This window comes from Ovis aries, chromosome 23 (genome assembly GCF_016772045.2).
Source record: "Ovis aries strain OAR_USU_Benz2616 breed Rambouillet chromosome 23, ARS-UI_Ramb_v3.0, whole genome shotgun sequence".
Classification (NCBI taxonomy): Eukaryota; Metazoa; Chordata; class Mammalia; order Artiodactyla; family Bovidae; genus Ovis; species Ovis aries.
The window spans coordinates 46,157,354-46,183,675 of record NC_056076.1 but is presented as its reverse complement, the minus strand read 5'-3'; the positions used below and the strand labels follow the sequence as shown (position 1 = coordinate 46,183,675).

The 26,322-nt window shown below is 42.6% G+C and overlaps 1 protein-coding gene across 2 annotated transcripts in view; it reads left to right on the top strand.

Moving 5' to 3' along the window:
• Positions 1-26,322, top strand: part of PSTPIP2 (proline-serine-threonine phosphatase interacting protein 2) — a 96,114-nt gene that overhangs the window by 33,657 nt on the left and 36,135 nt on the right. Inside the window, exons 2-3 of one of the 2 annotated variants that reach the window (XM_042239661.2) lie at positions 8,556-8,656; positions 24,193-24,270. In XM_042239661.2, coding sequence (XP_042095595.1) covers positions 8,556-8,656; positions 24,193-24,270 — 179 coding nt within the window. The remainder of the gene's footprint in view (positions 1-8,555; positions 8,657-24,192; positions 24,271-26,322) is intronic. The other variant, XM_042239662.2, reaches the window with a different exon arrangement.

The window sequence follows — 26,322 nt, the reverse complement described above, 5'->3', positions numbered from 1 at the left end:
ATTGGACTATATGATGATCCTTTACCTTTATCTAGTCTGTTTCATTTTTTCTGTTTCGTATTCAGTGCTCCCATTTCATCTGGGTTTCCCTCGTAGCTCAGTTGGGAAAGAATCTGCCTGCAGTGCAGGGACCCAGCTTTTGATTCCTGGATTGGGGAGATCCCCTGGAGAAGGAAATGGCAACCCACTCCAGCATTCTTGCCTGGAGAATCCCATAGACAGAGGAGCCCGGTGGACTACCGTCCATGGAGTTGCAAGAGTTGGACACGACTTAGCTACTAAATCAGCATCGTCACCATTTCATTTAGCTTATGTTTTCCGATTTTTCTGTCTGTTTTTGTTGTTCTTTCTCAAACTTTTATCAAGTGTAGTAGAAAAGCTTTTGTATACATATATGTGCTCGAGCTCAGCCATGTCTGACTCTTTGTGACTCCACGAACTCTAGTCCACCAGGCTTCTCTGTCCATGGGATTTTCCAGGCAAGAATACTACAGTGGGTTGCTATTCCCTTCTCCAGGGGATCTTCTCAACCCAGGGATTGAACCTGCATCTCTTCAACCTCCAGTGTTAGCAGGTGGATTCTTTACAACTGACCTGCCTGGGAACCCTACACACACACACACACACACACACACACACACACACACACACACACACACACACACAGGCGCGCATGTGCGCACGTGCTATGAAAGTCACTCATTCATGTCCAACTCTTTATGACCCCATGGACTATAGCCCGCCAGGCTCCTCTGTCCATAGAATTCTCCAAGCAAGAGTACTGGAGTGGGGTGCATTTTCTTCTCCAGGGGATCTTCTGGACCCAGGGATCAAATCCCAGTCTCCTGCATTGTAGGCAGATTCTTTGCCATCTGAGCTACCAAGGAAACCCATATATATTATATAATATATATATATATGTACATGTATAGTAAGTATAATATGTATATATACTTAGAAAACATGAATTTTTGCTTAGCTAAAAAATTTATGACATTTTGGTTCCACTTATTTGACTAAGTATGAATAGAATGCCAGATTTCTAATTTATATTCACTCAAAACTTTGATATAATTCCATTTATTCTGGCATCTCATATTACTGCTAAAATTCTAGAAAGCTTACTATTTTAGTGATTTTTAAAAAATTTTGAATGAAGCTTGAAACTTCTAACCCAATTCTGAAAATGTAAAGAAATATTGTTATTAAAAAATTAGGAAATTAAAATGTGATACTGTATTATTAACTAAAGTACAAATTTTGTTCAGATTTCACAGAATTTTATGCTAGTGTCTATTGCTTGGTTTCAGACCTCGTTCAGGATTCCACATTATATTTAGTTGCATTGATCAACTTTAGCCGCAGGCAACAAATTCTGATAAATTCTCTTCTCATTTTTATTCTGTTACAAATATTTTCTAATTTTCCTTGTTATGGCTTCTTAGATATACTCAACATTTAAAAGTGTACATTTAATTTCCAAATGCATTTAAAGTATCCTTGATATTAACTTCTCATCTAAATGCTTTCTTCTCTGCAATCACTCTCTGTGATTTTTTCAGTCTTTTAACCTTCCTGAGGCTTTCACTGGCTAGGTCAAAGATCTTTCTGGATAAAGTCACATTGCACTGGAAAATATGGGGGTTATTTTCAAATATCTTTTGATATTGATTGCTAACATCATTATACAGTGATAAGAGAACAGACTCTATGATCTCAGTACCTTTAGACTATGATATTTTTGCACTTTGTTTTATGTCCCTTGATATGTTCCAGTGTCTCCTGGTTTATAGCCTATGGGAACTTGGATAGAATTTGTACCCTGATGTTGTGTGAAACTTGTATAAATCTTAATTATGTGGAATTGGTTCATAGTGCTTTTCAGGTCTATTATATCCTTCTACATTTCTGTCTATTCATTCTATTAATTTTTGAGAGTTTGATATTGAAATTCCAACTAAAAATCTTAATTTATCTACTTAAAAATAATTGAAAAAAAAATGTAATATATAGTGGAACTGGTGCTTCCTTGGTGGCTCAGATGGTAAAGCATCTGCCTGCAATGCAGGAGACCTGAGTTTGATCCCTGGGTCAGGAAGATCCCCTGGAGAAGGAAATGGCAACCCACTCCAGTATTTTTGCCTGGAGAATTCCATGGACAGAGGAGCTTGGTGGGCTTCAGTCCACAGGGTCGCAGAGTCAGACATGACTGAGCAAGTCACCCACATAGTGGAACTATATGTAACTTTGTTCCGTCCTTTCCAAATCTCCTGTAAATGCATTATCGTGCTTTCATAATTTAAAAAATAAAAGAATTTAAAAAGTTGAATGCTACTTACCTCTATAATTTGAGCATTTTCAACCTTATATTCTGGGTCTTTGGGAGGTTGCTGGGTTCTTGAATCTGCCCTTCCTTCTTTTTCATCTTCCTGCCTCACCTGGGACTCAAAGACCAGATCCCATTTTAAAGGCTTACCCTCCTCTGTTCCTTCTAGTGACTGCCTCCTCCCTCCCATTATTTTCTGACTCCTAATCAATTTTTCTCTTCTTTTTATTTTTGTTTTTAAGTTTTTGAGGTGTCATTTGCCTAAGATGAAGGGCACAGACCAACAGGTTTGAAAACTGCACATACCGGTACAACTCACACCTCCACGGAAAGATTGTTTAAACAATTTAAAATTTTTTAACCTTATTGACTTTAGTTATTTATTGCTGGCTGCTCTGCGTCTTCCTTGCTGCAGGTGGGCTCTCTCCAGTTCTCTAGCTGTGGTGTGTGGGCTTCTCGCTGTGGTGGCGTCTCTTGCTGCAGCGCACAGACGCTGGGGTGTGTGGTCTCCAGCAGGTGCAATGCACAAGCTCAGCAGTTGTGGTGGACGGGCTTGACTGTCCCGAGGCATATGGGATCTTCCCGGGGCAGAATCAAACTGGTGTCCCCTGCGCTGGCAGGCAGATTCCCAACCACTGGACCACCGGGGAAGTCTGGGAATATCCTGACTGGATGCATCGCTATCATTCCAGGAAGTTCCCTCATGTCTCTTCCAGTCCACCTTCAATTTCTCCCCTGAATTAGGCAATCCCTGTTCTTACTTCCTTTTACCATAGGAGTAAATCCTAGAATGCTTGCCTGCCCTAGAACTTCATATAAATGGGATTACACAGTAAATACTGTTTGTATCCAGCATTTTTCATTAACATAATGTTTTTGAGATTCATCCACATTGTTTCACTGTCAGTACTTCTCTCCTTTTTATTGCTGAGTAGTATTCCATTGTATGAGTATACCACACATTGTTTATCATCCATCCATTGTTAGACACTGGGTTATTTCCAGTTTGGGGCTATTGTGAGTAAAAGTCCTGCGAACATTCTTGTATAGGTCTTTTTGTGACATACACTTTCCTTTCACTTGAGTAAATGCTTCGGAGTAGAACTTTGGGTCATAGAGTAGCGCATGTTTAGCTTTTTGAGAAACTGCCATTTTTCAAAATGACTGTACCATTTTCACACTCCCAGCAGGAATAAATGAGAGTTCTGATAGTTCAACATCCTTGCCTACATTCAGCGTTGACTTTTTGATCTGAGCTGTTCCAGTGGGCATGAAGTAGATATCCTTGTGACTTTAATTTGAATTTCCCTGTCATGTTAAGCAACTTTCCATGAACTTTTTGGTCAAAGGAATATCTTTTATGAAAAGTTTATAAAGTTTAAGTATTATGCCCAGTTTTTACTGGATTGCTTGTATCTTTATTATTAATGTGTTGAAGTTATTTGTATACACTGGTTACAAGTCCTTTGACAGACATACGTACTGTGATTATTATCTTCTTCCAGCATGTGGCTTGCCATTTACTTTTCTTAATAATCTCTTTTATGTAGGCTTTTAATGTTGATTAAGTCCAACTTTTCCATTTTTTTCTTTACCAGTATGTACTTTTGTCCTCTCTAGGAAAACTTTTCCTGCCCCAAGGCTTGAAAGGTATTTGCCTGTATCTATAAACCAAAGCTTTTTATTTTGGTTTTGCATCTGAATCTGTGACCCATCTCATACTAATGGTGTGTGCATTAGTAAGACGTAATGTTACTAAACCTTTTAAGCATTAATTTCTGAATATTTTATATCTTTAATGTTTAAATTTTTTGCTGTTGGTATATGGAAATGTAATCGACTTCTGTGTATTGATCTTGTGCCCTGCAATATTGTTTAATGTATTAGCTCTAGTAATTTTGAGGGGTATATTTCTTAAGATTGTCTGAGTACACAATCATGTTATCTGAAAATGTAGGCAGTTTTACTATTTCCTTTAAAACAAGTACGTTCTTTTTTTTCTTGCCTTATTTCCTCTTTATTAGAAGGAAAGTATTCAGTCTTTCACCTTTAAGTTGTTAGCTAGGTTTCTGTAGATGCCCTTTGTCACAGTAGGACATTGATAATTTGTGTTCTTTTCTTTCTGTTTCTCTTATTTTTTTGATCAACCCAGATATAGGTTTTCTGATTTTATTAAACTTTTCAAGGGACTAACTTTTGGTTTCACTAATTTGCTTTATTGTTTGCCCATTTCTGTTTCATTGTGTTCTATTATTTTAACTTTCTTCCTTCTACTTACTGCAAATTTAAATTTATTCTTCTTTTTGTGGTTTTGTAAAGTAAAAGTTTCAGAGAAGGCGATGGCATCCCACTCCAGTGTTCTTGCCTGGAGAATCCCAGGGACGGCGGAGCCTGGTGGGCTGTTGTCTATGGGGTTGCACAGAGTCGGACACGACTGAAGCGACTTAACAGCAGCAGCAAAGTAAAAGTTTAGATCATTAATTTTAAAACCATTTTTTTCCTTTTCTAATATTAACCTTTGAAGCTACAAATTTCCCTATAAGCACTGTTTTTCTGCCTCTCATAAACTTTGATGTGTTGTTTTCTTCACCATCAATTGGTTTGAAATATCTTTTGATTTCTTGTGTGAATCCCAATCACTTTAAATGACTCTATTTAAATCTTATATCTTCTCCTTTCTGATGACCCTAATATGTTTTCTCTTTTCCACCTCATTTATTATATATTTTCTCTGGGGGGTTGGTTTAGTCGCTTAGTTGTGTCCGCTTCTTGTGACATTATGCACTGTAGCCCATCAGGCTCCTGTGTCCATGGAATTTTCCAGGCAGGAATACTGGCTTGCCAGTTCCTTCTCCAAGATATTTTATCTGTGTAGTCTTATATTCTGTCTCAGTCTCTAATTTTTTTATGCATACACATTTTTGTGTGTGTGTTTTTTACTGACTCCCAAAGAAGGCAATGGCACCCCACTCCAGTACTCTTGCCTGGAAAATCCCATGGACGGAGGAGCCTGGTGGGCTGCAGTCCATGGGGTCACTAGGAGTCGGACACGACTGAGCGACTTCACTTTCACTTTACACTTTCATGCATTGGAGAAGGAACTGGCAATCCACTCCAGTGTTCTTGCCTGGAGAATCCCAGGGACAGGGGAGCCTGGTGGGCTGCCGTCCATGGGGTGGCACAGAGTCGGACATGACTGAAGTGTTTTAGCAGCAGCAGCAGCAGCAGCAAATGAACACTAAGGGACTCCATCTTTGTAACCTTTTTAAGTACCTTGTCTGTAGTTGGTATAAAGTTAACAGACATTTCTTAAGCCATTGATGTAGGATCTATTGTGGGTGATGAAGTTTGGGTATAATCTAGATATACTTAAAGTTGACTAATTTTTTAAAAAAATCAACTAATGATGCAAAATAGTATGTAATAAGGGCTAAAGAAGAGGAATCATCATTAAACACACCAGGTATTCAGAAGAGAGAAGGGAGACTGTAGGATAAATTGTCTGAGGAGGACCTCAGAGCTGACTTGGGATTTGAATTGGTCCGGAAGTGAGGTGGGATTTAAGTGAAGAGGAGGAGATGCCATTCCCATGGTAGGAAAGTCATGTGCAGTGGTCCTGGGGTATAAACGTACACTGCGCATTTGGAGGATGCGAAGAGAGCAGCATGGGGAGGGCTAGGGGAGAGGTCAGGGTGCTGGAAGGCAGGATATGAGGTTACGGGTTCAGCATGTTCGTTTCTGACAGCAAACCTGCTATGTTATCCTGGTGCTCATTGCTGCTTATGCAACTACATCGCTTCTTTTCTCCTTGGCCATCTTATTCTGCACCTGCCAGTCAGGGCTTCTCAGCAGTGCTTTCTGAGGAGCATGGGAAGGAGTTTCCAGGGCATGCCTCCTGCCACTTTGCACTTGGGCTTGGACACTCTTTGTTTTCTCTTGGAGATTTTCTTTCTTGGGAGCCTCTGGAATCCAGTCAGTCCTCTGAAGCAGCAGTTCTGTTTTTTTTAAGGCTGGTGGCCAGGAGGCCTGGTGATTTGGTTTGTTTCCAGGAAATCCTAGTCTAGCTCCACCCTCCCTACCCAGCTCAAAGAGTGTCTGCACCCTTAATTGAGAAAAAGGAAACCACCTTTTCCAAATGAATATCATAAAACAGAACCCAAGAGTACTTCCCTGGGAAGACCAAAGCACTTCTGACTACAAAGCAACATTAACATTGACACTTTGTACCCACCCATTCATTCCCTCAGGAGTCTTTGTTTTCATTGTTCTAGTGCATCTGGCTGGGAACACAATAGGCATTTTCATCCCGCAGAATGTTACTGTAGACCTTTGGTGTGCATAATATTAAGCTAGATTTTTGGGGTGTGTGTGTGTGTGTGTGTGTGTGTGTGTGTGTGTGTGTGTGTGTGTAGGACCTGAGACTCAGAAGAAGCTACAGGCACTTGGAGTGGGGTTGGGCCCGCAAGGCTACTCACAAGGAGGGGTGGCAAACAGCAGATTCAGGAGCTGGACAATCTGAGAGCCCAGAGGAAGAAGCCTTAGGGCTACTCAGGGAAGGCTTCCAGAAACCCTGGGGCTGGAGGGGCTGGATTTGGACCAAGACCAAGCATCGTCTTGGAGTTGCCATTGAGCACTGCACTCCAGGGGCAGTCAGAAGTCTGCCCTGCTGAGACAGAAGAGTGTGTGTGTGGAGCAAGGAGGGTAGAGAAATAAAGCTTTCATGGAAGCTATTTCTCTAGGCTTCCCAAGGCCTAAATCTATGCTCAAACAACAGCCAGAACCCATAGAACTAAATGTATTTCTAACTAAGATTGATTTGTATGTCCATGTGTAAAATTTACTATACTTTCAATAATCCATCTTTTAAAAATGCAGTGTGAATTATGGCCAGTTAAGTTTCTGAATCCATGTTGAAATCAGCCTCAGGCCTTGCCCTTGCTGGGTCTCTCTGGGACCCCTGTTTGTTCAGCCAGGCCATGAGGAGTTGCGGCAAATGGAAGAGAGAAATTCTGCTTCTCCAGTGTCCTGGGCTGAGCAGACAGGAGAGAGGAATCTTCAGGAGCCCCCCACCCCCACCCCACCCCTCACTGGCAGAGAAGTAGTTTCCTCAGCAGACAGAGGGTTGTGGGGCTGGGCTAGGGTTGGCTCATTTCAAAGCTCCCCAGGACACACCAAGAGACCACCTAACCAAGCTCCCTAAGGGCCTGGAGTCTGGATCAGACCACCTGTTACATGCCCTTGTGGAGTAGGAACCAGGGAGCCAGCCGCAATAGGAGACACTTTAGCGGGTATTCTTCAGAGCTCCTGGTTTGTTGGTTTGGGGAGCTGAGGAGACTTTGATTTTTAAAAGACACTGCATCCAGGGCTACTGCTTTGGGAGACTTAGGCAGCTTCCTCCAACCTCAGAGCACATAGTAGAATAAAATGGGAATAAAGGGCTCACTCGATGGACAGGAGTTTGAGCAAGCTCCGGGAGTTGGTAATGGACAGGGAAGCCTGGCATGTTGCAGTCCGTGGGGTCGCAAGGAGTCAGACACGACTGAGCGATGGAACTGAACTGAGTTGAAATGGCTTGCTTAAAATGTAAAAAAAAAAAAAAAAAGAAAGAAAAATTCATTTCCCCCAAATTGGGGCCAGGCCATCCGGGGCCTGCTCGCTGCTGGTCTTCCCTTCCCGCTACAGTGGAAAGCCAGCCCCTCCTCCCTCTCCTGGGGCCTGGCTCAGTGATGCCCTTGACCCTCAGACCAGGCTTCTTGGCTGCGGGAAGAGCTGTTGGGGTGAAGCTCTGAGACAAGGGGGAGGCCAGAGTGAAAGCTATGTAGCTCTCGTTACGAGGACCTGTGGTGTGAGTGGGTTTCCCACTGCAGGATGGAGCTCGCTCAGCAGAAGGCTGGAGGGGGGCTCAGTTCCTGGCCTGATTAGAGCATGGTGGGGACCCAGGGAGGGGCCCCCAGCCGGCCAGCTCCCTCGACCACGTGCCTCTCAATGCTCTGTCACTTCCTTCCTGTTTTGTGACCCTATGGTTTCATAATTCTAAAAAGTCTTCCACAGCTACATGAACTCTGAACTTCTGTTTTGTTCTTTTTGGTCACATGTGCGTTGGAGGTAAGCATCTCAAAAAGTCCCCATGGCCGGCTTCCCCGGGTCCCCCCCGCCCCGTCCTCGCTTTAGGCCTTGGGGCTGACATCACCCGGTTCCCCATCTCACTCAGTGTTGTTTTTCCCACCAGACTTCAGACATCCTCAGCACCATTGGCTACGACAGCATCATCCAGCATCTGAACAATGGCCGAAAGAACTGCAAAGAGTTTGAAGACTTTTTAAAAGAAAGGTACATGCCGTTACTTTTTCCTCTGAAGACGCAGTGGGCAGAACGCTCCCACACAGACAAGGACAGTTTACGGGTTGTGTTTGTTTTCAGTGGTTTACAAGGCCCGCTGCGGTACGTTACAGAATGATACCCAAGAAGTAAAGGATATCTTGGTCCTAAAGCACTTAGGAACTGGTGGGAGAGATAAAGTTTATGAATGAAATGACAAACAAAATGTAACAAAGTGCTGTGCTCTGTGATACCCGTGATACTGGAGGACCTCATGGGAGAAGGGGAGATTGTGGAGGACTGGCTAAAAAGGGGGGCAGCTTCATGGAGGAGGAGATCTCAAAGTGTCCCTCAACTCGAGGTGGCTTGGATGAGTGGAGGATCACGGGGGGACTGCAGGCTTTGCCTGTGCAGTGGAGGGAAACAGAGCCTGGTTCAGAGACCACTGAGCTGGGGGATCAGTGAGAAGGATGCCGGGGCAGGCCCCTCTGGATGGTGATGGCCTTGGAGGTCTGGGGGGATCTGGCATGGTTTAGAGGATTCCCTCCCCTCCTCTTCCCTTCTCTTCCTTTCCTTTAAGGTTAAAAACATTCTATACTTAATGGCTAAGTTAGTTTGTGGAATATCTCATTCATCTGGAATCCTCCATTTCCCAGTGATTCTGGATGGAGGAGTGGTTTAGGGGGATTTTTGGTCAAAGATCTGGGTTGTTGCCAGGACCCAAACTGATGAACCTGTTCTGTCTGTAAGGCAGTGAGTGAGAGATCTGTAACTTGGAGGTGCAGACAGCAAAATGTTTTCAATCAAGTCTTTTATTTTCTACTCAAGAAGACATTGCTGCTGTTCAGCCGTTTGCACCTCCACGGACTGTAGCCCACCAAGCTCCTCTGTCCACTGGATTTCCCAGGCAAGAATACTACAGTGGGTTGCCATTTCCTTTGCCAGGGGATCTTCCCGACTCAGGGATCGAACATGCATCTCCCGCATTGGCAGATTCTTTGCTGCCGAGCCACTAGGGAAGCCTAAGAGAACATTGTTTAGTAGCTAACTTGTGTCCAGCATTTTCGTGACCCCATGGACTATAGCCCACCGGGCTCCTCTGTCCATGGGATTTCCCAGACAAGAATACTGGAGTCGGTTGCCATGCCCTCCTCCAGGGGAGAACATTAGGGTAACAAAGCTCATGCTGGTTGCCCATGCTCTGATGGTGAGGCGTCTCCCTCTTAAACTGTTTCAAAGGTCCTGGGGAACTGAGTTCTGACATACTGTGAGTCTCAGGAGAGGTGGACAGAGAGAGGTCTGTCCACTGTCAGGCTCCATGGAGCTGGTCACTGTGCCTCCTTTGAGGGACCAGCCTCCATCTTCTACCCAAGCTGGTAGAAAGTGGTGATGCCGAGTTACAACTTTCCTTTCTCTGGGCAGGCACTGGGGGTGGGCTTCCTCCTTTCTGCAGCAGAGCTCTGACAAAGTAGCAAACACACAAGATATTCCCCACTGCACAGGGTATAAGGATTGCAGAACATCCCTTGCTTTTGTATTTCTTCTCCAGTAGGGCATTTATAAATTTTCTCCTGGAAGTGAAATAACTTTGCCTCACATACACGAAGGAAGTGTTGGCTACTAGTCTAAGCTTCTGCTGCCCAGGCAGGTCGAGTCAAGGATCCCCTGATACAACCAGGATGGTGATGTTCAGTGGTGTCTGCATTTTTTTTTTTTTTTGGACTATACCCCTCAGTAAGAAAAAATCATTCCCAGGTGGCTTAAACGGTAAAGAATCTGCCTGTAATGCCGAAGACTTGGGTTCCATCCCTAGGTCAGGAGATCCCCTGGAGAAGGGCATGGCAATCCACTCCAGTATTCTTACCTGCAGAATCCTACAGACAGAGGAGCCTGGTTGGCTACAGTCCATGGGATCACAAAGAGTCAGACACGATTGAGTGACTAACGCACACTCCGTAAGAAATACATTTTACAGTGCCACCCAGTTCACATATGCATTAAATAAAAGTTTGATTAAACATTAGCATCCTATTATTTTGTTCAGTTCTATTTAATTAAAAACTGCTGGTCATAATCCATTGAATTGATTTATAGTTTACAAATGGGTCATGATGACCCATGGTTTGAAAATCACAAGTCCAAACAGAACTCAAAAACTAAGATCTCACTTTTGAAGTGTTTCACAGAAATATGTGGGTAAGAGGAGAAAGCATGTGCAAATTAAAAATTATTAAACATTTATGTGGTATTTCTAGTGTATGGTCATCTTTCTTTAGAAGTTTCATAGCAAAAGAAGCCAGCCCTGTATCCTCCGGTCTGAGGGCAGAATCTGCTGGCACCAGGTCAAGGTGTCGGATACATCTGCCCTGGGTGGGGGGCTTGAGGCCCCTGATCAAGGAGGCTGCTGGCTTTGGGCCTCCTTTCCTGCTGGTATGCTTGCCAGAAGGAGACTGCTCCATCAAGGGCGCGTGTTCTGTTCATGGTTAACTCAGCAGGGGAGGTGCCATCCTCTTCAGCTTTGGGGGTCCAGTCTTTCTTTTTTGCTGTCACAGGGGCGTGGTGTGTGTGGGGCCTGGGCCTCAGTCTGGGCCGTGGTCTGATATTGCTGAAACTCCCTCCTCGGGGCTTGAGCATTACTTTACTGAGCTGCCATAAATTTCAGGTGGAACCCTGGGATGTTTGATATTCATATGGACTAGAGTAAAAAACACACACGGGGAAGAGATAACAGCAGTTTGTCATGTATTATTTATTATTTTATCCCTGGATTGGGAAGATCTCCTGGAGGAGGGCATGGCAACCCGCTCCAGTATTCTTACTTGGAGAACCCCATGGACAGAGGAGTCTGATGGGTCCATACGGTCACAAAGAGTCAGACACGACTGAAGCGATTTAGCATGCATGCACATTTGTTATTTTGTTCATGCAGTATGAAAGCGAAACTGTTATTTGCTCAGTGTCATGAGGGCTAATCACATACATTTATAACATATCTACAATATGGGACTAAATATGCCCTATATCTAAGGTGGTGGCCTTCTATGCCTCCAAAATGTTGAATCCCACCATGAACCTCTCTGGAACTTCTGGTAGGTAGCTCTTCCTGCCCAGGGGCAGCAAGGGGTAGGGAGAAATACTGCATTCCCTGGGGGACCTCCCTCTCCCTCTCTCTCAGATGCAGCTAGGACTGGGTCCCTGCATGCTGTGTTTCAACCTCCATCTTGGAAGCTAGGAAGTCTCCTTGTCCTTGGTTGTACCAGATGGATTGCAGTAATCCGTCTACACTCGTTTGTGCACGGACAGAACAGAGGCATGTCACACTCTCCTCTGGAGTGGGCAGGAATGCTACCTTTCTTGCATCTGTATGGCCAATCTGGAGGCAGTGTCTCAGTGTGTGCCCTATAGCTAACGAGTCCCCAGTAAGTCCTGGATAACTTACTGTAACACAGCAAATAAGTAACAAAGCAGAGAAACAAATAATGTATAGGGTAAATTGTAAATTGCCTTATCTTCTATCAGTGATGGTATAGTTGATGACAACCACAACCAACCTCTGAACAGCTACAAAATAACAAATCACACATTGAGCGCTTGCTGTGTGTTGCTCTCAGAGTTTTGTCTCAGGATCTTTGTTACAGCTGGGGTTTACAAATCCCTGTGAAATGGCCTCCTTTGACACAGTCAACTACATAAGGTATTATTATTTCCATTTTCTTTGCATGAAAATGCAGCTTTTTGAGATGAGATTGGATAAGTAACTTACCATGAGAACCTAGAAAGTCACAGAATCCAGAACAGCTCCAGAGGCATTTCATGCAGACCCTGTGTTGATGACTTATCCACTGCAGGCAGAAGGGCAGGTGATTTCCAGGAGGCTGGGCTTGTTCTAAGCACAGAGATTTCTCTCTCTCCCTTTTCCTTGTGTTTCGTATTCTCACTCACCACACCCACTCCATCTGTCCCAGCCAGAGAGATTATTAGTGAGTGTGTTTTGGATGTCTCTGCCTCTCCATCTTTACTCCATATTTCCCCACCTAGAATGTTCTCTTTTTTCTGCAACTCCTAAGTAGATTTTCTCCATTCTTCAAAGTCCAGGTCAAATTTCCTTCTCCTCTTCTTCTTTTTTTTTTCCTTTAAAGACAGCATTCTACATAACACTCCAGCCTGAGGTCTTCCACTGGCTGGCAATTAAAATGAGCTTGTCTTATCTCTGGTAGCCCAAGCTTATGGACTCTCCTGCCCCTGAAACCCTCGATGGGGCCAGACATTATGTACTGAGTTCCTGATATGAGCAGGAAATGAGAAATATAAAAATGAGGATAGGGACTTCCTCAGCAGTCCAGTGGTTAATAATCTGTCTTCCAATGCAGGGGATGTGAGTTCTTCCATCCCTGTTCAAGGAATTAAGATCACACATGCTGTGGGCAACTAAACCCATGTGCCACAACTCCTGAGCCTGCATGCTCTAGATAGAGTCTGTGCTCAGCAACGGAAAAAGCCTGCATACCTCAGTGAGAAGCCCTTGAGCTGCAACAAGAGAAGCTTGTGTGCTGCAACTAGAGAAACCCCACAGGCTGCAACGAAGAGCCCAGGGGCCTCAGTGGAGACCCAGCGCAGCAAAAATGTTTAAAAATGAGGATAAGAAGAAGGCAATGGCACCCCACTCCAGTACTCTTGCCTGGAAAATCCCATGGATGGAGGAGCCTGGTAGGCTGCATTCCATGGGGTTACACAGAGTCGGACACAACTGAAGCGGCTTAGCAGCAGCATGCAGTTACAAGCATAATGTAGATGGATCCTAAACTACATATCATGTGTAATTCATGAGATTGTGCTTACATAAAGAAATGGTCCTCTTAAGTGTAGAATTAATGGACTTTTAGATATGCAGATGACATCACCCTTATGGAAGAAGTGAAGAGGAACTAAAAAGCCTCTTGATGAAAGTGAAAGAGGAGAATGAAAAAGTTGGCTTAAAGCTCGACATTCAGAAAATGAAGATCATGGCATCCGGTCCCATCACTTCATGGGAAATAGATGGGGAAACAGTGGAAACAGTGTCAGACTTTATCTTTTGGGGCTCCAGAATCACTGCAGATGGTGACTGCAGCCATGAAATTAAGACGTTTACTCCTTGGAAGGAAAGTTATCACCAACCTAGATAGCATATTGAAAAGCAGAGACATTACTTTGCCAAAAAAGGTCCATCTAGTCAAGACTATGGTTTTTCCAGTGGTCATGTATGGATATGAAAGTTGGACTGTGAAGAAAGCTGAGCCCTGAAGAATTGATGCTTTTGAGCTGTGGTGTTGGAGAAGACTCTTGAGAGTCCCTTGGACTGCAAGGAGATCAAACCAGTCTATTCTGAAGGAGATCAGCCCTGGGTGTTCATTGGAAGGAATGATGCTAAAGCTGAAACTCCAGTACTTTGGCCACCTCATTAGAAGAGTTGACTCATTGGAAAAGACTCTGATGCTGGGAGGGATTGGGGGCAGGAGGAGAAGGGGACAACAGAGGATGAGATGGCTGGATGGCATCACCAACTCAATGGACATGAGTCTGGGTGAACTCCAGGAGTTGGTGATGGACAGGGAGGCCTGGCGTGCTGCGATTCATGGGGTTGCAAAGAGTTGGACACGACTGAGCAACTGAACTGAACTGAACTGACACGATATCCTTTCTGTGTTGGTGCTTGTATTTAAGACTGTAAATCTCATCAGCTTTTGCACAGTTAATGTCTTTATTAGACTCTTTAGAAAAGTATCTTTTATGGTTAATAAAATGTAAAGACTGCACCTGCCATTATGCTAGCTTTCATTCTTACATATTTTCACAGGGAACCTGTTTTAATGAATTTATTTTGAGAAGTTTTAAATCAAATTCTATGTCAGGATTTTACATTAATGTCCAATAAGTGGTTAGATTTGTTCAGTGTTAAAATAGGTATTATGGTAAATTCCTCATCAGTTAAATTACTAATTTAAAGTATAACATGTTTTTTATTAAGGGAAACTAACTTATAGAGAAGTTTGGCTGAGAATAGACAACTGTTAAGGCCCTTTGTTGTATAGAATCCTTTGCTTTAATAAATCATGATGTTGTAATAGAATTGTATCTTCCTGAGTAATAATTTTTAGTGTTTCTCTAGTAAATCTTGAATAGCTTATTTAACTTCTGTGGTCAAAAAAATGTTCTGTTTCCAGTCACATGTTCTCTAAATCTTCATGTCACTTACATGTTTTCCATTATTTTTGCTTTACTGTATTTGCCTATACAGATGCTTGAAATTTTAGCTTCGAAGTCGCAATGAATCTGGTTTCTCTTCATTTATTTGCATGCGTCTATCAGCCTAGTGATTTAAGGAAGCAGTGTCAAAAGGTAAACTATTTAGTAATTTAGCAGGCCTTTGTTTCTCTGTGAAGTATTAAAGAGTCCTTATCGTTTAAAAAAATAAAAAAATAAAAATAAAAATGAGGATAATCCTGCTGCAGAGGGTGGCTAATGTGACTCAATGAGATTATATCCATAGTCGCCATTTATTGAAGGCGTATTAGTTCTAAGGACAGAGGAGCCTCGTGGGCTACAGTCCATTGGGTCACAAAGAGTCAGCCATGACTGAGCGACTGCACAAAAACAACTATTAGTTATAAACTCCGACATTATTTAAATATATTATCTCGTTTAATTCTCAAAACACCCCTGTACAGCAGGTTTTATCATCGTTATTTTACAAGTGAAGAAACAGAGATTCAGAGAGGTTAGGTAACTTGCCTAAAATCAGACAGGTAATAAAGGGTTAGATCTGATTTCAAACCTAGGAAAGTTGGACCCTGGAATCTGTGCTGTCAACTCCTTCAGTTGTGTATAGTACCTGGGACAGGGTAAGTGGTAGGTGAACGGTACCCATTACTAATGTTGTTAGATTAAGCCTAGAAGGTAGGTAGAGAATATATCGACTCCATTTTACAGCTGAGAAAGCTGAGGTTCAGTGGGGGCTTAAATGACTTGTCCAAGATTATGAAAGCAGTAAATAGTAGAGCCAGGACTTCTTGACCCCACATCTAATTTTTTTTCCACTTTATTTAGTGGTCTCCTAAGAATGTTGTGCATATATTCTTTGAAAAGAGGTTTCTCTGGGAACTGGGTGGTCAGATCAGCCCTCTTAACTGTGCGTTGCAACATGATGCTGAGTGGGGAGGAGGGAACCATGCTTGTGAAACCGCTTTGTGAAATTAGCAGCTGTTAACTGTGGATCCTAGCCCCAGTGCTTTGGGCTCTGGGCTCTTTCCACAAGCTCCTGTACTCCCTCTGTTCTTTTTCAGGGAGAAGTCAACCTATCTTGATTACTGAGGTCCTCACTGTGGGCCAGCCATCTCTTAGGATGGGCTTGAGAATGATAGATTGCCAAGGTGGGCGTGACCAGTTCCCTTAGATGTCAGCTTCTCATGGTCAAGTTATAGCCAAACCATTATTAATATATGAGTTTCCTAGAGCTGCTGTAGCAAATTACAGTGAATTGGGTGGCTTTAGACAACAGAAATTTATTGTCTCCTAATTTTCAAGGCAAGAAGTCCAAAATCAGGGTCTGCAGGCTCATGTGCTCATAAAGGCTCGAGTAGAGAGACCGTGTCTTTTTCTTAGCTTCTTGTGTTAAATGAATCCTTGGTTTGCAGCCTCTAACTCCACTCTCTCCTATCATCACATGTCTTTCTTCTCCTGTGTCTTCCTGTCACCTTCATATTGAATTAAGTAAAAGTGAAAGTTGCTCAGATGTGTCCAACTCTTTGTTGGACTATACAGTCCTGGGAATTCTCCAGGCCAGAATACTGGGGTGAGAAGCCTTTCCCTTTCTCCAGGGGATCTTCCCAACCCAAGGATCGAATCCATGTCTCCCGCATTGCGGGCGGATTCTTTACCAGCTGAGCCACAAGGGAAGCTGTCTTCTGTTATGTATATATTATTTTGTACGTTTTTATTATGGCCCCTGTTATGTGGACCTCATATTCAGATGAAAGTACTGGTTTACATTCCCTGCTGTCCCTCACCCATGAGCTCTTCTAGGCAGGCCTCATATTTTGGTCACCTCTTCGTTCTCCCAGTGTGATGCCTGGCACATAGTAGTTCAGTAAATGACAAATTAAAGAGCAGATGAGAGGAAAATTTTGGATAGTTGGTAGGAGGGTGATCTAGATAAAAGCCTACTTATTTGGGTGTGATTTTTGCAAAGTCCTAGTGATTCCTTCATTGGCTGCAGGTCCCTGGATTCCACGGCTTCCCATTTGCAGTGTTTCTCAATCTTGTGGTTGTTCACCTGATTTCATGAAGATGAAGTTGTAGTTTCATTTTTATCAAAGCTCCTTATTTTCTTCAAAGAGCACACTGTTGTGCCTGCTGGAACTCACTACTGTCATCATTCAGTATCTGTGGGGGATTTTTCCAGGACCTCCCAAGATCCACAGCTGCTCAAGTCTTATATAAAATGGTGTACTATTTGCATATAACCTACGTACACCCCCCTGGATACTTGAAATCATCTCTAGGTTACTTATAATACCTAATGTAAATCCAATGTAAATTCAAGTGTTTTTTTAAACTTTCTGGAATTTTTCCCCAAATAGTTTTCATCCTCAGCTGGTTGACTCTGTGAATGTGGAATCTGCAGATGCAGAATCCAAGGTTGTACAGGGCTGACTATACTTGTCAGATTTTAGGACTCTCCATGGGGATCAGATGCCATCTGAGGTGAGTTCAGATTCCTGGTGCCTTAGTGCTAGAAGAAAGGAATTGAGTAAATTCTGCTCCTAGAAACCACAAAGGATTATCAAGAAATCTTCAGGATATAATTCTGAAAAGATAAAATATATGTACTATATATAAATATTTTTAATGAAAATAGCCTTAATTCCTTTCTACATGTAAAAATACTAAATGTTCATTGCAGAGGATCATAAAGAGCCTCATCCAGGTTAAGTTATTTAATTAATGAAAGAATACTTCAAGTATCTAGGAAGGGAAACAAGCCAAATTCCCAAAACAGGAATGGACAGCAGGGAAACTGGATCGCCTTGGTCTTCTCTTCAATGACAGAAGCCAATGGAACAAGTTTAACAGAGTTCTGAGGGAAAGTTTTAGAACATGCATTACCCCCGCAAGGGTATCATTTAAATATAAATGCCACACCATCATCAAAAAGTCTGCAAATAATAAATATTGGAGTGTGCAGAGAAAGGAATTCTCACATACTGTTGGTGGGAATGTAAATTGGTGCAGGTACTATGAACAACTGTATTCAGTTCAGTTCAGTTCAGTCGCTCAGTCGTGTCCGACTCTTTGCGACCCCATGAGTCGCAGCACGCCAGGCCTCCCTGTCCATCACCATCTCCCGGAGTTCACTCAGACTCATGTCCATCAAGTCCGTAATGCCATCCAGCCATCTCATCCTCGGTCGTCCCCTCTTCCTCCTGCCGCCAATCCCTCCCAGCATCAGAGTCTTTTCCAATGAGTCAACTCTTCGCATGAGGTGGCCAAACTACCTTCCAAAGAAATCCCAGGGCTGATCTCCTTCAGAATGGACTGGTTGGATCTCCTTGCAGTCCAAGGGACTCTCAAGAGTCTTCTCCAACACCACAGTTCAAAAGCATCAATTCTTTGGGGCTCAGCTTTCTTCACAGTCCAACTCTCACATCCATACATGACCACAGGAAAAACCATAGCCTTGACTAAATGAACCTTTGTTGGCAAAGTAATGTCTCTGCTTTTGAATATGGTATTTAGGTTGGTCATAACTTTTCTTCCAAGGAGTAAGCATCTTTTAATTTCATGGCTGCAGTCACCATCTGCAGTGATTTTGGAGCTCAAAAAGATAAAGTCTGACACTGTTTCCACTGTTTCCCCATCTATTTCCCATGAAGTGATGGGACTGGATGCCACGATCTTTGTTTTCTGAATGTTGAGCTTTCAGCCAACTTTTTCACTCTCCTCTTTCACTTTTTATCAAGAGGCTTTTCAGTTCCTTTTCACCTTCTGCCATAAGGGTGGTGTCATCTGCATATCTGAGGTTATTGATATTTCTCCCGGCAATCTTGATTCCAGCTTGTACTTCTTCCAGCCCAGCGTTTCTCATGATGTACTGTGCATATAAGTTAAATAAGCAGAGTGACAATATACAGCCTTGACGTATGGAGATTCCTTAAAAATCTAAAAATACTATATGATCCAGTAATCCCATTCCTGAGCATATATCCGGAAAAGATGAAAACTCTAATTTGAAAAGATACATGCACCCCAGGGTTCATCGCAGCACAATTTACAATAGCCAAGACATGGAAGCAACCTAAATGTTCTTTGATACATGAATGAATCAAGAACATATGGTACACACACACAACAGAATACCACTCAGCCATAAAAAAGAATGAAATCATGCCTTTTGCAGCCACATGGATGGACCTAGAGATTATCACAGTAAGTGAAGTAAGACAGAGAAAGACGAATATTCTGATATCACTTACATGTGGAATCTAAAAAATATGATACGAATGAACCTATTTACAAGATAGAAACAGACTCATAGACGTAGAAAACAAACTTAAGGTTACTGAAATAGAAAGGTGGGGAAAAGGCAGGGAAGAAGATAAATTGGAAGTATGAGGTTAATAGTTATGTATTACTACTTATGGAATAGATAAACAATAGTCACCTCCTATTTAGCACAGGGAACTATATTCAGTATCTTGTAATAACCTGTAATGGAAAAGAATCTGCGAAATAATATATAGGTGGACGTATAACTAAATCACTTTGCTGTATGCCTGAAACTGATACAACATGGTAGATCATCTGTGCTTCAATAAAAAATAATAACCTCAAATATGAAGGCCATAGGTAGATGGCCTCAAATATGAAAGAACTCAGGAAAAACTGATGCCCTCCCTTCTGAGCCATTTTGGTAAAAGATCATGAATTGATGAAATCCAGCCAACCAAGAAATGAACCAGAAGACAAATCTTAGGGATGGAAAAGCTATGGTAACAGGACTGGTCATCAGCATCGCATTTATTTTAATAGAGTTAAGACTAAACAACTAAGGGAATTATGATTGGAGAAGAGTGTGTTATAGACACAAATTAAGTAAAAATAATGTGAAATTATTCAGGAGGAGATGGAGGTACAATAGTGCTAATCCTTTCACCACAGGCTGTCAAGTGTCTGAAACTGACGCTGAAATAGATCATTAAAACATTTTAATGTCTCCATCCCCTTAATTATTTTCATAAACTCCTTTTTAACTTTGGAAGGGTCTTTTAGGAATTAATTTTTTCTGTGCTAGAGAAACACTCGTTTGAAATCCAGCAATTCCTTCAGCTTCCTTTCAGTTTCCTTTTCTTCTGTGAAATGTAGCTAAAATTAGGCTTAATACCTTATTTTTATATTATGTTATTTATTTTTAAAATTTTTGCTGTGCTGGGTCTTTGTGGTGGTGCATGGGCTTTCTACTAGCTGCAGTGTGCGAGGGCATCTCCTGTGGCGCAACATGGACTCGAGTGTGCGCAGGCTCAGTAGTTACGGCCTGCAGCCTCTCTAGTTGAGGTGCGTGGGGCTCCGTAGAAGCGGCATACACGCTCAGTTGTCCCGCACCATGTGGGATCTTAGTTCCCTGAGCAGGGATTGTACCCATATGCCCTGCATTGGAAGACAAATTCTTAACCACTGGACCACGACGAAAGTCCCAGTACTTTGTTTTTAAATAATGTATAGAATATAGCTTTTAGAATTGATGCTTTTGAACTGTGGTGTTGGAGAAGACCCTTGAGAGTCCCTTGGACTGCAAGGAGGTCAAACCAGTCAGTCCTAAAGGAAATCAATCCTGAATATTCATTGGAAGGACTGATGTTGAAGCTGAAACTCCAATACTTTGGGTACCTGGTAAGAACTGACTCCTTGGAAAAGACCCTGATGGTGGGAAAGATTGAAGGCGAGAAGAGAAGGGCATGACAGAGGGTGAGATGGTTGGATGGCATCACTGACTCAATGGACATGAGTTTGAGTAAGCTCCGGGAGTTGGTGATGGACAGGGAAGCCTGGAGTGCTGCAGTCCATGGGGCTGCAAAGAGTTGGACATGACTGAGCAACTGAACTGAACTGATAGAATATAGTCTCATTCTTTTAAAATTACTCATGCCTATCTGTCCATCCATCCTGCCTGCATATCTGTGTAAAGAAATACCCATTACCATCATCACCGAATGTTAATACTAATTATTTTTAGTTGGTGGATTTTGGACAGTTTGTTGCTTTCTTCTTTGTATTTTTCTTTTTGCTCATTTTTGAACAATGAGCATGTATCATTTTAATAAAATGGATAAGATTATTTAGAAAAGACAGATGAGAGTGGGAGAAACTATATAACATGTAAGAATAAAAATTGAGATGCATAATATATGAAGAACTACAAAATAATAGGAAAAAAGTAAAATGTTCAGTTAAAAAATTGGGGTGATATGCCCATGTAACTCATAAAATAACATATAGAAATAAATATATAAAATGCATAATCACTGAAATCAAGGAAAAGTAAATTTAAATGAGAACTTTTTTTTAAACCTCTCTGACTAAAGACTAGTGATGACTGATAATATACAGTGTTGGGGAGGGTTTTTGGGAATGGAGTGCTTGCACACTTTTGGTGAAAATATAAATTGAGAAGGCTCTTTTGGAGAGCAGTTCAACACTGTTTTCCAGCATTTAAAAGATATATTCTTAACATCTTGTGGCAAGACCATAGTGGAAAAGAATAAGAATTTATATATGTATAATTGAGTCACTGCTGTACAGCACAAATTAACAACTTTGTAAATCAGTTGTACTTCACTAAAATTTTTACAAAGAAAAAAAAATAAAGAAAAGAAAATATAATGTAAAAAAAAAAAAGATATATTCTTCTGATCTAGTAAATCCACGTTCTCAGAAGTCCTAGCTTAGCTAGAGAAACATTCTCAGAGATGCCCGTGAATATCTGCCTGAGGATGTTCATTTAACTCTTCTTGGCAGTAGTGAAAAGCAAAGCAATTAGGGTGACCTTGAACTGTGGGAAACGCCTAATTATGAACACGGTAGTTGGTGTGTACTGATAAAGAAAGATCTATGTGACCGATCTATTACTAGGTGAAAACAGAACAGCAAGTAATAGAGTGACCTCAGCTATGTAACTATGAAAGCTGTGTGTTAGTGAGAGATGGCTATGGAAATGCAGAGAAAGGACTGGGAGGATACATAGCAGTCTCAGCAGTGGCTCCTCCTGGGCAGGGGTGTGGGGTTGGGGGAGAGCGTGAAGGGAGGCGTTTGTGTTTTATTTCATAAGACTTTGTGTTGTTTGAATCTTATGCCATGAGAATGTATGCATATTATACTTAAAAAAATTTTTTTTAACTGGGATATATGAACCTAAAGGTCCATAACTTGATAGTGGGATTTAGATAAAACTGGGGCTGGGACCAAAGTGGAAATGGTGACAGAGGCCGTGGGGAGCAGGAAAGGGGGAAAGGGGATATTTTGTGCTTTAGACAGACTCATAATACCACACCAAGCAACAATGTGAGACATGTGACTGCAGGGTTTCTATTGTGAAGTTCTCATCTCCTTGGTACAGTTTAGCTACATACTTGAATTGACCATGAACAGAGAACTCTAAGGGCTTCCCTTGTGGCTCAGCTGGTAAAGAATCTGCCCACAATGCGGGAGACCTGGGTTTGATTCCTGGGTTGGGAAGATCCCCTGGAGAAGGGGAAGGCTACCTACTCTAGTATTCTAGCCTAGAGAATTCCGTGGACTGTATAGCTCTTGTGGCCACAAAGAGGTGGACACGACTGAGCAACTTTCACACATAGTGAAAGTGAAGTCGCTCAGTCGTGTCTGACTCTTTGCAACCCGTGGACTGTAGCCCACCAAGCTCCTCCATCCATGGGATTCTCCAGGCAAGAATACTGGAGTGGGTTGCCATTTCCTTCTCCAGGGGATCTTCCCGACCCAGGGATTGAACCCAGGTCTCCCACATTGTAGGCAGACGCTTTAACCTCCGCACCACCAGGGAAGCCCTTAAATACAAGAATACAGTCTCTCAGAAAACCTCCTATAGAGACACAGAACTTCAGATCCGAGTACTAACATCAAAGATTTCAAGAGAAAGGAAGCCAGGTTGAAAGAAGAAAGGGGAGGAGGTGGGAGGAGGGGGTTGAAAGGGGTGGCCTTACAGACGTCTCTTGCCACCTACAGATACCCAGGCGTTATGGGACTTGACCCTGGGCCTCCAGAGAAGGGAGGACTGGAACTCGACCCTACCAGAAATCAGACCAGGCCAGAACCAGAATTCGAGTTCTCTGCCAAGAGGAGGTGATCAGTCTCCAATCCTCAGCTCAGGCTGAGGGCCCTTCGACCAGATTCCTGCGTCCAGGACCAGGGGACTAGAAAAACACGGAACAATAGGAAGGGTTAAGGAGAGGAAAGAGAGAGGGAAGGGGAGAGGGGTCAATAAAGTCTCTTGTTCCTTACCGGTCGGGGCACTCTAGCCAGTTGTCCACGTCACGAGGAGACCAGGGACAAAAGGGTCCCAGTAGCGGCCGCTGGGTTTGGTCCATTGGCAGGCAAGCTGGCCCCTGAGTACATCGAGTGGTCAGGATGTCAGTCTCAGCAAAGAAGAGTCCCACCAGAGTCGCCATTTGTTGCAGGAAGGCAGACCCCTTCCAGGGCCCGTGTGGCCACAAAGAGATGCACACGATTGAGCAATTTTCACAACATAAGATGTCCTTCAATAGGTGAACAAATAAACTGTAGTACACTCTTACAATGGAATATCATTCATCAATAAGAAGAAATGGGCTATCCAGCCACAGAAGGACGTGAGAGAATCTTAAAAGCATATTGCTAGGTAAAAGAAGTCAGTCTGAAAAAGCTACATACCATGTGATTCCAACTACATGACCTTCTGGAAAAAGCAGAACTATGGAGACAATAAAAAGGAGAACCCTATGGGGCTTCCCTGGTGGCTCAGGCAGTAAAGAATCTGCCTGCAATGCAGGAGACCTCTTAGGTTGGTAAAAGGATACTCATAGAGAAGATGGGAGGGGTAGGCCTAAGGAGTGCAGCATTTGACGGAAATATCTTTTACTCCAATTAAAATGTATACATTTCATATCTGTATAGATTTGTGTAGACTATAAACATATATATATATATACACACACATATATCTTTTTGGATCAGAGTTTTGAAAATTAGTCTGTAATGTAGTAATCTGTGCTGGTCAAGGGACTGTACTTGGTTTGGCCTTAATTATTCATGCTATAGACTTTTTGCTGGAGAAGAACACCATAGAGATGGAGGTCACTGGTCTTTTACAATTCTTCCTGGTTCTGTAGTAGGAGTTTCACATTTTAGAGAATTGTGAACTTCTGTGTTAAAGATGCAATTTTGCCTTCAAGGGAGGTGCCATGTGTCATAAATAAGAATCAGCCCTGAGAAGGACTCAGAACTCTCTCTCCTGTTTTCCTTAGGGCATCAATTGAAGAGAGATATGGCAAAGATCTGCTCAGCCTCGCTAGGAAGAAGCCATGTGGACAGTCTGAGACCAAGTAGGTGCCACGTTTCTTTCTGGTTTCCAGGTTGTCTGATACCACTCAGGAGCCCCGTCACTTCATCAGACAGACCTGGCCAGTAGGGTGAAATGTGTTGGGTGAAAAAAATGTTTACTTTTTTTCTTATTTCTAGTTGTGAAAAATAGAAATACAGAAGGAAATCTAAAATGAACTATGAAGCCATAACTCATTACTAATATTTTCTAAGTTTTCCTTGAAGTCCTTTTCTGTGTATACTTTTTATAATAAACTGTGGAAAATTCTGAAAGAGATGGGAATACAGACCACCTGACCTGCCTCTTGAGAAATCTGTATGCAGGTCAGGAAGCAACAGTTAGAACTGGACGTGGAACAACAGACTGGTTTCAAATAGGAAAAGGAGTACGTCAAGTCTGTATATTGTCACCCTGCTTATTTAACTTCTATGCAGAGTACATCATGAGAAACGTTGGACTGGAAGAAACACAAGCTGGAATCAAGATTGCCAGGAGAAATATCAATAACCTCAGATATGCAGATGACACCACCCTTCTTGCAGAAAGTGAAGAGGAACTAAAAAGCCTCTTGATGAAAGTGAAAGAGGAGAGTGAAAAAGCTGGCTTGAAGCTCCACATTCAGAAAACGAAGATCATGGCATCCGGTCCCATCACTTCATGGGAAATAGATGGGGAAACAGTGGAAACAGTGTCAGACTTTATCTTTTGGGGCTCCAAAATCACTGCAGATGGTGACTGCAGCCATGAAATTAAAAGATGCTTACTCCTTGGAAGAAAAGTTATGACCAACCTAGACAGCATATTCAAAAGCAGTGACATTACTTTGCCGGCTAAGGTCCGTCTAGTCAAGACTATGGTTTTTCCTGTGGTCATGTATGGATGTGAAAGTTGGACTGTGAAGAAGGCTGGGCGCCGAAGAATTGATGCTTTTGAACTGTGGTGTTGGAGAAGACTCTTGAGAGTCCCTTGAACTGCAAGGAGATCCAACCAGTCCATTCTGAAGGAGATCAGCCCTGGGGTTTCTTTGGAAGAATGATGCTAAAGCTGAAACTCCAGTACTTTGGCCACCTCATGTGAAGAGTTGACTCACTGGAAAAGACTCTGATGCTGGGAGGGATTGTGGGCAGGAGGAGAAGGGGACGACAGAGGATGAGATGGCTAGATGGCATCACTGACTCGATGGACGTGAGTCAGAGTGAACTCCAGGAGTTGGTGATGGACAGGGAGGCCTGGTGTACTGCTATTCATGGGGTCGCAAAGAGTTGGACATGACTGAGCGACTGAACTGAATTGAACTGAATACATAATTTTATGCTAGAAATTCAGTAGAGTGTATTATTGTTTTATATATGTATTTGTATATGTGTATACGTTATTTGAAACACATAGTTTGTAATAGTTACGAGAGACTGTCTTTGCATCATTTCATAGTTCTCACCATTGATGTGAGGATTCTGTACCTGGATTATTCATTCTTCCATCATTCATTGAACACTCTTGAGGATACAGAGATGTCCAGACATGGTGCCTACTTTGGGAACACAGTCCCTCATGTGCAAGGCTGACTTGAGCAGTCATATGGGATCGCAAATGCAGATCAGCTTCAGCACTGGTTTCATACTCTTTGTGCTGATATGTGCTCCATCACCAGTCATGTCTGATTCTGTGCAACCCCACGGACTGTAGCCTGCCAGGCTCCTCTGTCCGTGGGATTCTCCAGGCAAGAATACTGGAGTAGGTAGCCCTTTTCTTCTCCAGGGGATCCTCCCGACTCAGGGATTGAACCCATATCTCTTGCATTTCCTTCATTATCAGGAGGATTCTTACTCTTTGCTGTCACTATTTGAAATTCTTAGTGATTTATAAACAAAGAATGGCACATTTTTGTTTTGCAGTGGGCCTCGCAAATTATGTAGCCAGTCCTATGCACATGGAAATTTCTAGATTCCTTCCGTAAGGTAGCATACGGAGGGAGACTTGGGGGAAATAGTTTAGGCAGACCTTTGCAGATCTCTGCAGATGAAATCGTACCTCACGCTGTTGTGAGCACTGC